Genomic DNA, 17,325 nt, shown 5'->3' with positions numbered 1-17,325 from the left:
GAACTTGACTTTTGTGCATGGCTATAGATACGGATCTATTTGCAATCTTCTTCATGTTGACATCCAGTTATGCTAGCACCATTTGTTGAAGATGCTTTCTTTTTTCCATTGTACAGTTTTGGCTTCTTTGTCAAAAATCAGGTTTCAGAAGTATGTGGGTTAATGTCAGGATCTTCAATTCAATTCCATCGGTCCACATGTCAGTTTTTAAGCCGATACCAAGCTGTTTTTATTACTATAGCTCTATAGTAGAGCTTGAGGTCAGGGATCGTGATGATCCAGGAGTGGCTTTATTGTACAGGATTCTTACAGCTATGCTGGGTCTTCTGTTTTTCCAAATGAAGTTGAGTAATTTTCTTTCCAGGTCTGTGAAGAACGGTGTTAGGATTTTGATGGGGATTGCATTGAATCTGTAGATTGCTTTTGGTAAGATTGCCATTTTTACTATGCTAATCCTAACTATCCAGGAGCATGGGAGATCTTTCCATTTTCTGATATCTTCTTCAATTTCTTCCTTCAGAGACTTAAAGTTCTTATCATATAGGTCCTTCACTTGCTTACTTAGAGTTACTCCAAGATATTTTATATAATTTGTGGCTATTGTAAAGGGTGATGTTTCTCTGATTCCTTTCTTGCCCATTTATTATTTGTATATAGGAGGGCTACTCATTTTTTTTTAGTTGATCTTGTATCCTGCCACATTACTGAAGGTGTTTATCAGCTGTAGGAGTTCCCTGGTAGAATTTTTGGGGTCACTTATGTATACTATCATATCATCTGCAAATAGTGAATGTTTGACTTCTTCTCCAATTTATATCCCCTTGATCGCCTTTTGTTGTCTTATTGCTCTAGCCAGAACTTCAAGTACTATATTGAATAAATACAGGGAGAGCAGACAGCCTTGTCTTGTTCCTGATTTTAGTGGAATTTCTTTGAGTTTCTCTCCATTTAATTTGATGTTGGCTGTTGGCTTGCTGTAAATAGCCTTTATTATGCTTAGGTATGTTCCTTGTATTCCTGATCTCTCCAAGACCTTTATCATGAAGGGGTATTGGATTTAGTCAAAGACCTTCTCAGCGTCTAATGAAATGATCATGTTTTTTCTTTCAGTTTGTTTAAATGGTATTACATTGACAGATTTTTATGTATTTAACCATCCTTGCATCTCTGGAATAAAACCTGCTTGATCATTATGAATAATTTTTTGATGTGTTCTTGAAGTCAGTTTGCCAATATTTTATTTTTGCATCAATGTTCATGAGGGAGACTGCTCTGTAATTCTTTGTTTCATCTTTTTGTGGCTTGGAAATCAGAGTAACTGTAGCCTCATAAAAGGAGTTTGGTAATGTTCCTTCTGTTTCTATTGTGTGGAACAATTTGAAGAGTATTGGTATTAACTCTTCTTTGAAAATCTAGTAGAATTCTGAATTGAAACCACCTGGTCCTAGGCTTTTTTTGGTTGGGAGACTTTTAATGATTGTTCTATTTCCTCAGGGTTTATTGGTCTATTTAAATTGTTTATCTGGCCTTGATTTAACTTTGGTTAGTGGTACCTATCCAGAAAATTGTCCATTTCTTTTATATTTTCAAGTTTTATAGAGTATAGATTTTTGAAGTTTGGCCTGAAAATTCTTGTTAGTTTGGATGTGCTCTCTGCTTTTTGGTTAGTTTGGATAAGGGCTTGTCTACCTTGTTGATTTTCTCAAAAAACCAACTCTTTGTTTCATTGATTCTTTGTATTCTCTTTGTTTCTATTTTATTGATTTTAGCTCTCAATTTGATTATTTCCTGGCATCTATTCCTCCTTGGGTGACTTTGCTTCTTTTTGTTCTAGAGCTTTTAGGTGTGCTGTTAAGTCACTAGTGTGTGATTTCTCCAACTTCTTTATGTGCACATTTAGTGCTATGAATTTTGCTCTTAGCATTGCTTTTATAGTGTCCCATAAGTTTGGGTATGTAGTACATTCATTTTCATTGAATTCTAGGAAGTCTTTTATTTCTTCCTTGACCCATTGGTGATTCAGTTGAGAATTATTCAGTTTCAATGAGATTGTAGGCTTACTGTAATTTTTGCTGTTGTTGAAATCTAACTTTAAGCCATGATGGTCTGATAGAATACAGGAGGTTATTCCAATTATTTTTATATCTGTTGAGATTTGCTTTGTGACTGAGTATGTGGTCAATTTCAGAAAAGGTTCAATGGGGTACTGAGAAGGTGTATTCTTTTGTGTTAGAGTGGAATGTTCTGTAGATATTGATTGGAGTCATAACATCAGTTAGGTCCCTTATTTCTGTTAAGTTTTGGTCTGGCAGATCTGTCCAGTGGTAAGAGTGGAATGTTGAAGTCTCCCACTATTATTGTGTGAGGTTTGATGTGTCATTTAAGCTTCAGTAATGTTTCTTTTCATATGTGGGTGCCCTTGTGTTTGGGACATAAATGTTCAGAATTGAAACTTCATCTTGGTGGATCTTTCCTGTGATGATTATGTAATGTCCTTCTCAATCTCTCTTGATTATAATTTGAAGTCTATTTTGTTGCATATTAGGATAGCTACAACAGTTTGCCTCTTAAGTCCATTTGATTGGAAAGTCTTTCACAAGCCTTTTACTCTGAGTTAGTGTCTGTTTTTGAATTTGAGGTGTGTTTCTTGTATGCAGCAGAAGGATGGGTCCTGATTTCATATCCATTCTGTCAGGCTGTATCTTTTTATAGGCGAATTGAGACCATTGATCTTAAGGGATATTAATGACCAGTGATTGTTAATTCCTGTTATCTTTTGCTGATAGTGTGTGTGTATTTCCCTTCTTTGGTATTTTTTGGTGTGGGACTATCTATTGCCTGTGTTTTCATGGGTGTATCTAACTTCCTTAAGTTGGATTTTTCCTTCTAGTGCTGTCTGTAGGGCTGGATTTGTGGAGAGATATTGTTTAAATCTGGTTTTATCATGGAATATTTTGTTTACTCCATCTATGTTGATTGAGAGTTTTGCTGGGTATAGTAGTCTGGGTTGGCATCCATGGTCTCTTAGTGTGCATAACGTCTGTCCAGGACCTTCTGACTTTTAGAATCTCCATTGAGAAGTTGGTGTTATTCTGATGGGTCTTCCTTTATAAGTCATTTGGCCTTTTCCCTTTACTGCTCTTAAAATTTTTTATTCCATATGTTTAGTGGTTTAATTATGTGGCAAGAGGACTTTTTGGGGGTCTATTCTATTTGGTGTTCTATAAGCTTCTTGTATCTTCATAGGTAATTCCTTCTTTAAGTTGGGAAAGTTTTATTCCATGATTTTGCCAAATATATTTTCTGTGCCTTTGAGTAGGTATTCTCCTTTTATCCATATTATTCTTAAGTTTGGCCTTTTCTTGGTGTCTCAGATTTCCTGGATATTTTGTGTTATGACCTTTTTGGTTTTAGTGTTTTCTTTGACTGACGTATTTACTCTATTGTGTCCTCTACATAAGAGATTCTCTCTTCCATCTCTTGTATTCTCTTGGTTATGCTTGTTTCTGTGTTTCCTGTTTATTTACTCAGATTTTCTATTTCCAGCATTCCCTCTGTTTGTGTCTTCTTCATTGTTTCTATATCCCTTTTCAGGTTTTGAACTGTTTCTTTCACATGTTTCATTGCTTTTTCATGATTTTTTGGCTTTCTTTAAGGGATTCATTGATTTCTTCCAATTTTTTGTTTGTATTTTTCTGTTTCTTTAAGGGAATTTTTCATTTCCTCTTTAAAGGCCTCTAGCATCTTCATGATATTATTTTTAAAGTTACTTTCTTTTGCTTCTTTTATATTGTGAGGTTCAGGTCTTGCTCTTGTAGAAGGGCTAGGTTCTTGTGATGCCATATTGCTCTTTATGTTGTTCTATATATTTCTGCACTGGCATGCTCCCACCTCTTCCTCCAATAGGTGCAAGAAGTTCCTGTGTCTGAGCGAGCTACTATTGGTCCAGTCTGTGCTTGCTTTGTCTATGTCTCAGGGGGCCACACTAAGTCCAAACTTAGCTCTTAGTCTAATTGGAGCTGGCAGATTATGTATCTCAGGGAGCTACTCTTGATCCAATCCAAACTAGCTGATTTTGCAGCTCGGGGAGCCGCTCTTGGTCTTATCAAGGCTCTTGGTCCAGTCACAGCTTGTGGATTCTGTGTCTCAGGAAGCCTCTCTTGATTCAATGAGAGCTGGCAGATTCTCTGTCTCAGGAAGCCACCCTTGGGCCAATGAGAGCTGGCAGATTCCTTGTCTCAGGAAGTTACTGGGGTCACAGGCAAATGGGTATTGGGGTAGGGCTTGGGTCTTGTAGATTGCAGGGTCTTCTGAGGGGTTTGGTGGGGAATCCTGCCCACAGGAGTTTTCCCTGCTGGCCAGCAACTGGGGCAGAGTTGGGTGGGGGTTCCTGGGGACTGGCTGTGTCCCAGGGCCTAGGTCCTAGAGGCAGGACTCTGGATGGGAGAAGAGTCACTCACCTTGTGGTCCAATGAGAGCTGGCAGATTCCTTGTCTCAGGAAGTCCTGGGGTTGCAGGCGGATGGGTATTGGGGTAGGGCATGGGTCTTGTAGATTGCAGGGTTTGATGGGGAATTGGTGGGGAGCCGGCCTGCATGAGTATTCCCTGGCCAGCAACTGGGGCAGAATTGGGTGGAGATTCCCAGGGACTGACTGTGACTAGAATGAGATGGAGGTTTTTGATTGGGGTTGCTTTAAATTTGTAAATTGCTTTTGGTAAAATTGTCATTTTCACAATATTCTACCAATCCATGAGCATGGAATGTCTTCCCATTTTCTAGCATCATTTTCTCTTTCATCCAATGTTTAAAGTTTTCATTGTAGAGGTCCATCACTTCTTTGCTTAGTTTATTCCTAGACATTTTCTTGAGAGTATTGTGAATAGAAGTGTGTCCATGATCTATTTCTCTTTGTTCATTGTTGATATATAGAAAAGCTATTGATTTTTGCAAGTTGGTTCTGTATCCTGCCACATTGCTGAATTTTTTAGCATTTCTAGAAGTTTTCTGATAGAAATTTTGTGATCTCTAATGTATAGTATCATGTTATCTGCAAATAAGAATAGTTTGACTTTTCTATCCCTTTAATTTTTCTTTCTTGTTTAATTACCCCGATTAGTACTTTGAGCACAAGATTGAGGAGTGGGATAGTGGACATCCATGTTTCATTTCTGACTTCAATGGGATTGCAGTGAGCTGCAATCTCTATTTAGGGTGATGTTGGCTATGGGTTTCTCATATATCACTTTCATGATGTTGAGGTATGTTTCCTCTGTCCTTACATTCTCTAGGACTTTTATCATGAAGGCATGTTGGACTTCATCAGAGGCTTTTTCTGCATCTATTGAGATGATTGTGGTTTTTGTCTTTAAGTGGAGAATTCCATTGTTGACTTCTGTATTTTGAACCATCCCTGCATTTCAGGGATAAGGCCAACATGGTCGTGGTGTATAGCTTTTTTATGTATGTCTGTATTCTGCTGGTAAATATCTATTGAGCCTTTGAGTCTGTGTTCATTGGGGATATCGGCCTGTAGCTTTCTTTTTTGTTGTGTCCTTATCTGATGTGAGTGTTGAGGTGATACTAGAAGCAGTTTGGCATTGCTTCTTCTGTTATATTTTTGGTTATGATACTGGAAGCAGTTTGAGCGCTCCTTCTGTTATGTTTAATGGATGAGCCACTGCTGCTGTAATGACCAGCCTTTAGCAGCTCAGGAACTGAAGGGGAGCCATGAGGTCAGCAGACTAATCACACAATTGACTTACTTATCTGAGGGAGTAAAGCTTAATTCTCTGGGGCCAGCAAAAAAAGGGAAACACACAAGCACACGTACACACGTACACACGTACACACGTACACACGTACACACACACACACACACACACACACACACACACACACGCACACACACGCACACACACACCCCTACCCCTCCAACAGATCAGGGTCTCACCTATGGTGCTGATGAATGGCAAGCCTTTGGCAGGTCAGAAAAACTGGAGAGAAGATGCAGAGTCATCTACGACTGAACAGGCAAACAGACACACAAGGACTTTCTTGAGGGTCGAAGCTTAGTTCTTCCTTTTATTCTTTCTGTTGCTTGTTCCGCTCTATTTTTCTGTTCTCTACTTCTACCCTGATGTTTTCTCTTCTTCCATTTTTTTGATGAGTTCTTTTAACGACCTCCTGATATCTTTTTTTCTCTTACATCTTATATACCCCAGCAAAATCTTTCGAGTGATATAAAAATTACAATGTGGTTACATTCTATTAAGTTAATGACTATAATGAATACAGTAAAAAGCAGCATTTTTTCATATTACTTGCATGATTAAACATTTTACATATTACAGGTGAGAAACAAATTATTCGCATGACCCACATACATTCACAGCCAAGCAATTTGTTATCGATTAACAAAGTGTAAGCAAGCAAGATATTTTTCTCAGTTCTTTGACTGGCAGGTTGCGTTTTGTGGTTACAAAATAAAGGATTGTTTACTTTATTACTTTTCTCAAAAGGTAATCTTAAGAGAAAAGTCTTAAAATAATGACAAATCTAAACTTTTATATATGAAAAACAGTCAGCTCTACTTTAAATCTTCAGGGGGCATACCCATTAACAGTTTTTTATATCAGGAAGCTGAGAGAAGAAATAGGTACAAGGAATTAATCATCACCTTTGATCACCAACTCATCCTAGCAAGAAAAGTACATCAGTCAGCAATAGCCAGGCTGCCATGGTTTTTGTTCCCTGACTTCAATGAATTCCTCACTCAACTATTAAAAGTGTGCCTTTCTAAACTTTAAATTGTTTCCCAAGATTTTCTATCTCAAAGCCATTAACAAAAACATCTTAACCTCAAGTCATTATTTAAAGCTTTGTTTCAGCTATGATGCACACCAAAACCTGTGAACACTTCTCCTAACATTAAGATTGAAAGAACTTGTGCTAGCCTAGCTTCTGGGACTCTGTTGTTTTCTTAATCAATAACCTTAATTCTGTGTTTTTAACTTGTCATATCCCTTGCTTATTTGGTCTAGGACTCTCTATTTTATCTTTGAGTCCTAATATTCTGTCTTTTGGTTGATTTCATTCTACTTGTAAGCATTTCCTTTGAGTTTCCTAGTTGGGATTTTTTGGGGTTTTCAATTCCATCTTCATCTCAACTTGAATCCTCTTAAATTGCCTGAATTATTTCCATCAACCTTATGTTTATATTCCTTTTGCATTGTGGGGTGGGGGCAATGACTCAGGCATTTGTTCTCAAGTTATCTCTCCTTAATTTCATTGAGCAGTTTCTTTGTGTCTTCTACAAAGTTCTTTAATTCTTTGAAATTCACGATTGTTCTTTTATATTCTTCATTTAGGTAACTCTCGCTGGCAAACATTTCAACAAGAGTAGTAGGTATTAGGAGATAGAGATACTGGCTTGATCTTTCATATCATTGGCATTTTTATGATGAGGGCAGGAGAGGATGAGTGGGCATCTTGGACCTAGAGTTTGGAAGTTGCTTGAGTAGAATGAAGTCAGGTGTACAGAGAGGACGGGGAGAATGTCCAAGATCTGCCTCCTGGTTCAAGCCTGGAGTGTGAGCACAGATCTGGCTGTGTAGAGATGTTGGATACGGCAGGAGAAGCAGCCTGTGGGTTGAGGTATAGGTAAGGAGGATTCTGGCACAAGTCAGGGCACTGGATGTGGGACCCAGGCTAGATATGGTGAGTTAGGAATAAGGTATAGATGAGGTGAGGCCAGAGAAACCCATTGGGCTGGATCCTGACAAAGGAGGTGGGATGTGTGGTTGGATATAAAGATTTTATGAGGCACAGAAGAGACCTGTGGGAGGTGGCAGGTAGAGCAAGTCTTGGTGGAATCCTAAAGGGAGCCTTAGAGGTTGGTTGCAGTTTAGGCAGGGGACACAAGACTGGGCTGGGTCATTAAATGTGAGACCCAGGCTAGATTTGGTGGGTTAAGGAGAAGGCATATGGATGGAGAGGTCATGGAGACTCAACCTGGAAAAGGAGATGGGAGGTCTGGCTAAGTGAAGAGGTTAGATGTGGCACTGAAGAGAATTCTATTTGTATATTGGTAACATTATTACTTGTCATATGTGTAGCTAACAAGGATTCTTCTACTATTCTGTAGACTGGTCATCTGATTGTTTCCTTGATTGCAGAAACTTTTGAACTTTATGCAGCCCCTTTTGTCAGTCCTGGCTTTACTTCCTGACCACTGGGTAATTAACTGAACCCACCTTCAAGAAAGTGACTATCTGAATCCATATCTTGAGATATTGCCCTCTTCTCCTCCAACAGCTTCAGAGTTTTGTGGGTTCTTATTTTTTAACATTTTAATAATAATTTCATTAATCCTTTGGGAATTTCATATAATGTATTTTGATCATATTCACCCTCCTTCCCCAAACTGTTCCAAGATCCACCCCCACCTTCCCAATTTCATATTCTCTGTTTTTAACCCATGGAGTCAAACTTATACTGTCCAATTACTCGAAGGTATGGAGCCTGCCCTGAAGCATAGTCTACCTACCAGAGATCACACCCTTAAAGAAAACTGACTCTTCCATCCTCCCCCTGGTAGCTCTCAATTGCCAATAGTTCCTCAACTAGGGGGTGGGACTTTGTGCTGACCCCAACTCACTCACCACACCTCCATGCTGGGATTTTGTCTGGCTTGAGCTTACACAAGACTCATACATGCTGTTTAAACCACAGTGAGTTCACACATGCAGCTTCTCTATCATGCCCCCCAAACACTTTTCTTGTCAGTTATCCACCAGGCCTTCTAATCCCTCCTCCGCAATGGTCCCTCATCCTTGGATAGAGTGTGATGACATGAACGTCCTGTTTCAGGATGAGCACTCCTCAGAATTTCAGATCTCATATCGTGGTCTAATGTTTCTGATTTTCACCCTTTTGCATAATACTTTTATGAGTTGTACAGAAGAAAAAGTTCCTTTATAACCATCTTGGTTTTTTATTGCCTGGGTCCCTGATAATTAGAAAAATTAGGGCAAAAATTGGAGTTTTGTTACATGCAGGTGTAGTCGGAAGTTTACTTGTGTCCTGCCTGGCCTGTGGTCAGGACAAATCTCTCTCTCCCACTGGTCCTGCAGCTGCTTGGACCCAAGTGAACACACAGAGGCTTATATTATTTATGAACCATATGGCCATTAGCACAAGCTTATTACTAACTAGCTCTTACACTTAAATACAATAGCCATGTCATACCTTAGAAGACACTACCTTTCCTTTGATTTCTATGTTCTTTTGCCTCCTCCTCTTCATTATTCCCTGTTCCCTTAAGGAGAGGAAAAAGGTGTCCCATTTAGTGAATATTATTTAATACATGCTTACAATCAGCACTTGGACCAGTTCCATGTTGCTTTAGTAACAACTACTCAACTGTAAAAGTTTTCCCTGACCAAAACTGGCATTGCTAAACTGGGCATCAAGGTTGATGTTTAGAAAACAATTGATAAGCACATTGTGTCTATTTAGCCAAATAACAGCAGTAACTTCCTCATGAAGGTCTATGTCCTCCCAAGCCACAGACCCTTGACCAGGTTTACAACATAATACCAGATTTTAATTTCTTCCGGTGGAGACAGTATCAAGTCAATCAGAAAGCAGGAATGGAGAAGTGGCTTAGTTGTTAAGAGCACTTGCTGCTCTAAAAGAGGTCCTGAGTTCAGTTCTCAGCACCTGCATCTTACTGGCTCACAACCATCTCTCCAGCTCCATGGGATCTGATGCCTCTGGCCTATGTGGGCATCTGGAAATAACTAGATTCAGATAAACACATATACACATAATTTAAAATAATTTTTAGAACATTTTAAAATTCCAATCAGAAAGCATTTGGTTTGCATGCCATTATTGCACACTGACGCTGCCCTGGCAGAGCATTGTTACGACAGGCAGGATCCACAGCTGGGTAAAACCACTAGCACTTACATCACGGTACTCTCCAACACTATGAAAGCTCCAAGCAGAGAGTGAGTTTCCAGATGAGTGTCAGTTTGGTTTGTCTTGCCACAAAAGTATATGGGTCTTATGTCTAGTTCTGGTTAGCAGCCAAGAGTAGTGGCAATAAACTTGTGCTGGTTTGGAAGGCTCTAGAGCCTCACTGGCCAATAACTTATGAGAAACACACCTCTAACACTGGAATTTCCATTTAATCCTATGCATTGAGGTTTTCTTATAGCATTTTTAACACTATCTGTATAGCCCAAGTTACCTTAGAATTGCTAGCAGCTGAGGTTCATCTTATCCAGCGTCCCAAGTGATGAAATTATGACCATGCAACACCACACTCAGGTTGCACTGAGTTTGAATATAGCAAATGTGTCTTACAATAACACTCCAGAGCAGAGGCATCTGACTTGGTAAGAGAGCTGTGTACTCTCTTTACTCCCTATGAACTACCCATTATACTTCCAAGCTTACAACTTGAGCAGAATTTGCAATTCTAGAAATACTGGTGGGGGAGACATCACAAACCTGAGAAAAACTAAGATGATCTTGGAAGGAGAAAAGTTAGTTGTGATTAAAAATAGAAAAGAAAATGTCCCAAGCCACAAAGAGGACTAAGAAGAGGATGATACGAGCACAGAGGAATATTCAGTGTACTTATGTGAACACATCCATGTATGAATGTTTGAGCACACATGAGCTCACCCATTGTATACATGTGGAAGCCAGAAATTGGCGTTAGGCATCTTCCTCTAGCCTTCTCTAACTTATCTTTTGAGATAAGGTCTCCCACTGGATCCAGAACTTTGATTGGCTAGGCTGTCTGCCCATCAAGCCCAACCTTCATAGCACTAAGGTGACAGATACACACCAATAGGCTTGGTTTTGCATGAGTGCTAGAGACTGAACTCAGGTCCTCATACTGGAAAACTATACCAACCGAACCATCTCCCCAATCCCTGTACGAGAATTTTAAATGGTGAAGAGAATCGAATCATTCTCAACAAAGAGGTCACTTTCCCATCAAAGCAATTTCCATGTTTTTTTTTATTTCATCAGACTAAAATATAAATAGGGACTGCACAGATGGTTCAACAGTAAGAAATGCATACTGTTCTTGCAGAAGACCTGAGTTTGGGTCCCAGCACCCACATCAGCCCACTCTCAACCACCTGTAACTGCTGCTCCAGGGGATCCAATGCCTTCTCCTGGCATCTATGTGCACTGCACTCATGTGTACATGCCCACACATAAAGTTTTTTTTTTTAATTATTTCGAATTGGACCCTTTTTAAAGTACATTTGCGAAAGAGATTTCTGAATCACATTTTGCTGAAATGAACTTGGATTGAAGTTGGTCTTTAAGAGGTGTGTTTCTCATTTTCCCTTCCTACTTTATACAAGGTAATTTTTCACAATAACCAACTATGTTCTGTCTGTCTCCTCTCTCTATCATTGACGGGGAAGAACACAAGTATAAAAAGAGCTGGTTGGATAAATACATGAATGAATGGAGATATAGCTTCTGGCCTACATGCAATGAAAGACTCTACATAGAGACTGAGAGCTACAGGACACTCATGACATTATGTAATCCGAAGGCAGGAATGCCATTTGCTCATGCAATAGTGCTGCATGGCCCTCCACATTCTGGCAAAACCACGGTGGTGAAGAGGCTAATGCTGCAGTGGTCAGAGAGCAAGCAGGCCCAGATGTTCCCATGTGCCTTCTACATCAGCTGCGGGGTGATTAATGAAACTAAACCTTGCACTTTTGTGCAGCTCCTCACCATGGAAAAACCCTCGTGGAAAAATTATGTGATGAAGTCCCTAGCCATGGGAGAAAACTTCTTGTTTGTGGTGGATGGTTTTGATGAGCTGAAATTCCCAGCAGAAACGCTGATGCATGACATCTGTGGGGACTGGAACACAGAGAAGCCCGCAGTGGTCCTGCTGAGCAGTTTGCTCCAGAGGAAGATGGCCCCCCATGCCACGCTGCTGGTGACCACACAAACAAAGGCGTTACGGCAAATCCACCTTATGATGGATCAGCCCTTCCTTGTAGAAATTCAGGGCTTCTCGGAACGGGAGAGGCAGGAATACTTTCAAATATTCTTTAAAAATTTGAAGTATACCAACAGGGCATGTGGCATTTGGGAGCCTGGCGATGACACCGCCCAGCAGGCCCCCGCCGCCGAGCAGGGCGGTGATGACACGGAGGAGAGCGATGATGTAAGGGCACTAAGAGCTTTCAATGCACTAAGAGGCAGTGCGGCTCTCTTCCACATGGCCTCACTTCCTTCTGCATGTTCGATATTCTGTGTCTGTCTGGACCAAGGGATGAGGAAGAGGGAAGACCTTGCTCAGACGTGCCAGACCCATACGTCTATGTTCCTGAACTTCCTCTTCAGGGTCCTCTCCCCAGAAACCTACGAAAGCTGTTTAAAAACGCAAGTCCAGAGCACGTTCAGGAAAGTGTGTATCCTGGCTGCTGATACTCTGTTGGAACAGCTGCACGTGGTCTGTAAAGAAGACTTGTTGAGAGTAGAAGTGAACCCGAGTTCTATGCATTTTCTTGATTGCAGGAATATCGTTGATCAGAAGGATGAGAGCCAATGCTACACCTTCTACCACCTCAGTGTCCAGCAGCTCATGGCTGCCATCATATTTGTTCAGGAACTTGAGAAAGAAGATAAACATGTCTCTAAATACAGTATGCAGAAATTGCTTTCTAGGGAAGCAAGATTAAAGAACCCCAACCTGTCAGGAGTGCTACTATTTGTATTTGGACTCTTGAATGAGACTCGACTTCAAAAGTTGGGGACCTATTTTGACTTCCAAATATCAATTAGGGTCAAGAGGAAACTCCTGGAGTATAAGTCAGGGGAAAATAAACCCTTCCCTTTACTGATAGATCGACAACAGATTTTGTCCTGTCTCTATGAATCTCAAGATAAGGGGCTTGTGAAGGAAGTCATGGACCTCTTTGAGGAAATCTCCTTAGATTTGAAAACCAGCACGGACCTCATAAATGCTTCATTTTGCCTCAAGAATTCTCAAAATCTGCAGACAGTGTCCCTACAAGTGGCAAAGGGGATCTTCCCAGAAAATGATGCTGTATTGGAGTCCACAGCTCAGTATCAAAGGTAAGAACCCTATTTTCCTTTCTGGCATCTTAATGGTGCTTGCATCCTCCAGCTCATCCAATGTTTTGTAGTAAAAGGTTGCAGTCTCTCATTCTCTGTAGCTCAAGGTAGAACACGTTATACATGCTGGCCTGCCTTCCTACTTAATAATAAAAGTGAAAATGATGGTATGATTAAAGATGCCAGCCTGAAAGGTAAACATCTTAAGACCTATGGTCTCCTGCCTTTGGGTGAGCAATTGTTTTATTACTTTCCTTATGGCATAGTCATGATTTTACTTGATTCTCCTGCCAGTACCCCCTCATCTCCCTGCCCACCATCTGTGTTTAAACCCTTTCACTTGTGGGTATTCTACTTCCACTTTTATATCTCATGTGTTTTTATTAGACTTACTATGTATGTGTGTGCAGAGGCTGGATAGCTTGTTCTCAGAGGAAACCAATTATCTTGAATTGTGTGTATCCTAGAAATCGAATTCATCAGGTTTGGCAGGAAGCTGCATTTCTCAGTGAATCATGTTGCCTGTCCTCATATTACATGTGCTTTGTTTCCCTCTCCCTTTGTTTTCCCCACTCATAGGTCCTTTCCTAGTTTTCCTAAGTATGTAACATCATTAGTCATCCTGGGGATGGAAGTTAAAAGTATACTGAGGTCTGTGGAGAGATGGTTTCACAGTTAAGAGCACTTAAGTGGTCTTCCACAGGAGCTGAGTTCAATCCTCCAGCACCTTCGTGGTCTTCATGATGCTTACAATTGTCTATAACTTCAGTTCCAGGGAATCTTGTGTCCTATTTTGACCTCCATGGGCTAGCCATGTACATGGTGCATAGACATACAAGTAGGCAAAACACACACACACAAATCATAAATCTTCAAATCCATGCATTCTGCCTTACCCTGCCGCAACCTCATACCTTTCTCAACCTCAAGCACTATTTCAATATTCAAGTTGTCTTTTTTAAATTGCTATATATACTAAAACATTTGATATTTGTCCTTCTGGTTCAGCTTACTTTACATGGTGTCTCCTAGTTGCCTGTGTTACTGCAAATGATTATAGCGCATTGTTCTGTAAAGAAAAATTAAATCATAACAGTTCCAAGAAAATGGACGGAACTGGAAATTAAGCCAAGAAGCCAGATTTCAGACAAATACTGTGTTCTCTCTAATAAACTGATTCTAGATTTTAATTTTTGTATATGTGTGTATATATACATATGTGGAGGTTTAGGTTATAAAAGTACAAAAGACTATACTGATTAAATTTTTTCAAGTGAACCCAAACTGCAGTCACCTAGGAGAAGAGAACATAAATCAAGGGATTGTCTCCATCAGACTGGCTTGTAAGCAAGTCTGTGGGACATTTTATTCTGGTTGGTAATGATGTGGGAGGTCCCAGTCCACTGTGGGTGGTTTCATTCCTGAGCTAGGGGTCCTGAGTAGTAGTATAAGGAAGCAGATTGAGCAAGACAGTGAGCAGTATCCCTCCATGGCCTGTTCTTGCCTTGAGTTCCCGCCGTCGTTCATGGACTATGACTGGGAAGACAAAAACCAAATAAACCCTTTACTCCGCAAGTTGCTTTTGGTCATGGTGTTTAACCACAGCAGCAGAGAAGCAAGGTAGACCAGGCGTCATGAGATGGAAAGGCACCTTACAGGAAGAAATGCAGGCAGTAGAATATATGTTGCATGGAAACTATTGGGGAGCAAAGGGAACCAGAAAGAAGCAGGCAGGTGAGCGGAGTCGAACAAAGTATAGGGGAAATGCCATAACAACCATCCCTTTGGATGCTGATGTGAAAGACGAATTGCAAAAAACTTCTGTAGAAACTATGAAGATGGCTCAGTCCTTAGAGCTCAATCCTTAAATCACTTAAGGCAAGGCAAGTGGGAAGATCTAAGTTTAGATCTCAGAGCCCACACAAAAGCACTAGGTAAAAGGTCATGCATGCCTGCAATCTCAGCGATGACAATGTGGAGACAAGTGGAATCTTATGTCCTGCTGGCCTGGTCTACTTGGTAAAGTGCCAAACCCATGAAAGATTCTGCCTCAAGCAAAAGGTAGAAGGTGCCTGAGGATCTCAAGGGGCATGTGAGTACACATGAATACACATAGAAATGAAAATAAGCCTCTTTGTCTTTGTAGGTCTCAGGACAGCCAACACCTGCTAGCTTTCTGGACAGACTTTTGTGACTTGTTTAATTCAAATGAGAAACTGGTCTATCTGAATATCAGCAAGAGCTTCTTCAGCAGATCCTCACTGGAGATTCTGTGCGAAAAACTGTCCTCTGCTCCCTGCCATCTCCAGAAAGTGCTGTAAGTAGGATCGGATCTCTGGAGAGATCCCCCTAGCATATGACCAAAGCTCTCACATTTTAGAAGAAATCCTCAAACTTGTATCCCGGACTCTAACCAGGTACTCAAGATACAATGAATTTAGGTGGCCCTAACCTTAATTTTTACCTAGAAAAGAATCCTACAGTAACTTCAGTATGATACAGGATACATATTTGATGTCCACATACACCATAAGAAAAATAATCAAAATCCCTAGGCAGTTTGAGTCCTGCTTCGGCAGCCATTGGTCTCTAAGTAGAACAGAGTCCCCCAACCTCAGTGGGCACTTGAGCTATGTGTTTCTTTGTTGGAGGGAGGAAGGTTGGCCTGTTCATTGGAAAATGGTGAGCAGTGTCCCTGACCTCCACATGCCAGATATCAACAGCAGTTCCTTCCTTTAGTCATGAGATATCTCAGTGTCTGCAGGTATCATCTAGTACCCCAGGGGATGCAGCATTGTGACAGACTGGAAGCCACAGATATAGAGATAGAGAACAGTGTGCTTAAGGCATGAGCATGGAAAGTCAACTGGGCAAGATGTGTGCATCCATGACCCAAAAAAACATATATGCAAATGAGTTAAATTGGAATGAAAGATATCAGGTTAAAATATCAACAGGGGAAAGGTAAATATATAGCTTAAATGCATGAGTACAGAGTGTGAAAAACTTTTCTGTCTTCCTTAATGTTCAGCTGTGGATTGTGTGCCTCGAAGGTTTAAATCTAGAAAGGTGTGAGTCACAAGGGTTTCAGGGAAAATTCTTTAATTTGATATGTATGAGTTTTTCTCTGCGTGTATGTATACACACCATGTACATTCCTGGTGCCAACTGGAGATCAGAAAAGGACATTGGATCCCCTGGAACAAGAGTAACAGACAGTATGAGCCACCCTGTTAGGCCCTCTGCAGAGAATCAAGCGCTCTTAAACACTGAGCCATCTCTCTGAAACCTATTATTCTTTCTTGGTGTATAAGAATAAGAACTCTCATCCACTAAGATGGCACTGGACAAGAACTCTGACTCTAAATGCAATAGAGCACCTCACAGTCTTCCACAGGACAAGGCGTTTGTATAAAGGTATCCACTGGTAACACTTCAAAGAAAATGGATGTTTCATTCCCCACCCCCATCCAAAAACAAGATGGCTTTTGTATGGAAGATAGCTTGTGACTTAACTCTCCTTTTGTAGATGTTGGAAATGACTAAAGAAACCAGGACTTCAGATAGTTTCTAAAGAGAACTGTTGGTCAATGGAAACAAAGCTTTAGTTGAGATGAGTAAGATCTGGAAAGTAGCATATGCTGTAATGTCTCTATAGTAGCAATATATAGTCCATTTTTGCTGAGAAGAGTTGGAGTGAGTGGGAGAGGGTGGTTTAGAGACAGAGTCTCACTATGTAGCCTTGGCTTTCCCACAACTCCTATGTAGACAAAGTTGGCTTCAGACTTCTGACAATACCCCTGCCTCCTGTGTGCTGGGATTACAGACCCATGCCACCACACCTGGCAGGAGAGCAGAGATCTCCCATGTTCTCCCACACAAAACAGAAAATGGCGTGTTTCACACAACATGATCTTGAGTTCCACCTGTTTTTATAACACTATCTCCAGGGGATCTGATGCCCTCTTCTGGACTCTAAAGGCAGCTGAACTCAGGCATGCATATACCCACACACATCCACAGGCACAGACAGACACATACACACACATCACAGGAGTAAAAATAAATCTTTTTAAAATCTATCTTGTGGAGAGAATACCATATGGTTGCACAAAAAAAAGAGCATCTTGCCCAAAATCTGCATGTTTCTAGATCATTTCTGGGGTATAGGATTGTAGCTATGAAGTGAA

General features: G+C 40.6%; 1 protein-coding gene across 1 annotated transcript in view; it reads left to right on the top strand.

The window, feature by feature from the left end:
* Nlrp2 (NLR family pyrin domain containing 2) overlaps positions 1-17,325 on the top strand; it is a 47,452-nt gene that overhangs the window by 16,804 nt on the left and 13,323 nt on the right. The window contains exons 3-5 of the mRNA XM_052760361.1: positions 11,458-12,131; positions 12,210-13,135; positions 15,282-15,452. Coding sequence (XP_052616321.1) covers positions 11,458-12,131; positions 12,210-13,135; positions 15,282-15,452 — 1,771 coding nt within the window. The remainder of the gene's footprint in view (positions 1-11,457; positions 12,132-12,209; positions 13,136-15,281; positions 15,453-17,325) is intronic.

The sequence above is a fragment of the Peromyscus californicus genome, unplaced genomic scaffold (genome assembly GCF_007827085.1).
Source record: "Peromyscus californicus insignis strain IS unplaced genomic scaffold, ASM782708v3 Scaffold_4__1_contigs__length_199733344, whole genome shotgun sequence".
In the NCBI taxonomy this organism is placed as follows: Eukaryota; Metazoa; Chordata; class Mammalia; order Rodentia; family Cricetidae; genus Peromyscus; species Peromyscus californicus.
The sequence above is the reverse complement of the archived record's forward strand: the minus strand, read 5'-3'. Positions and strand labels throughout refer to the sequence as shown.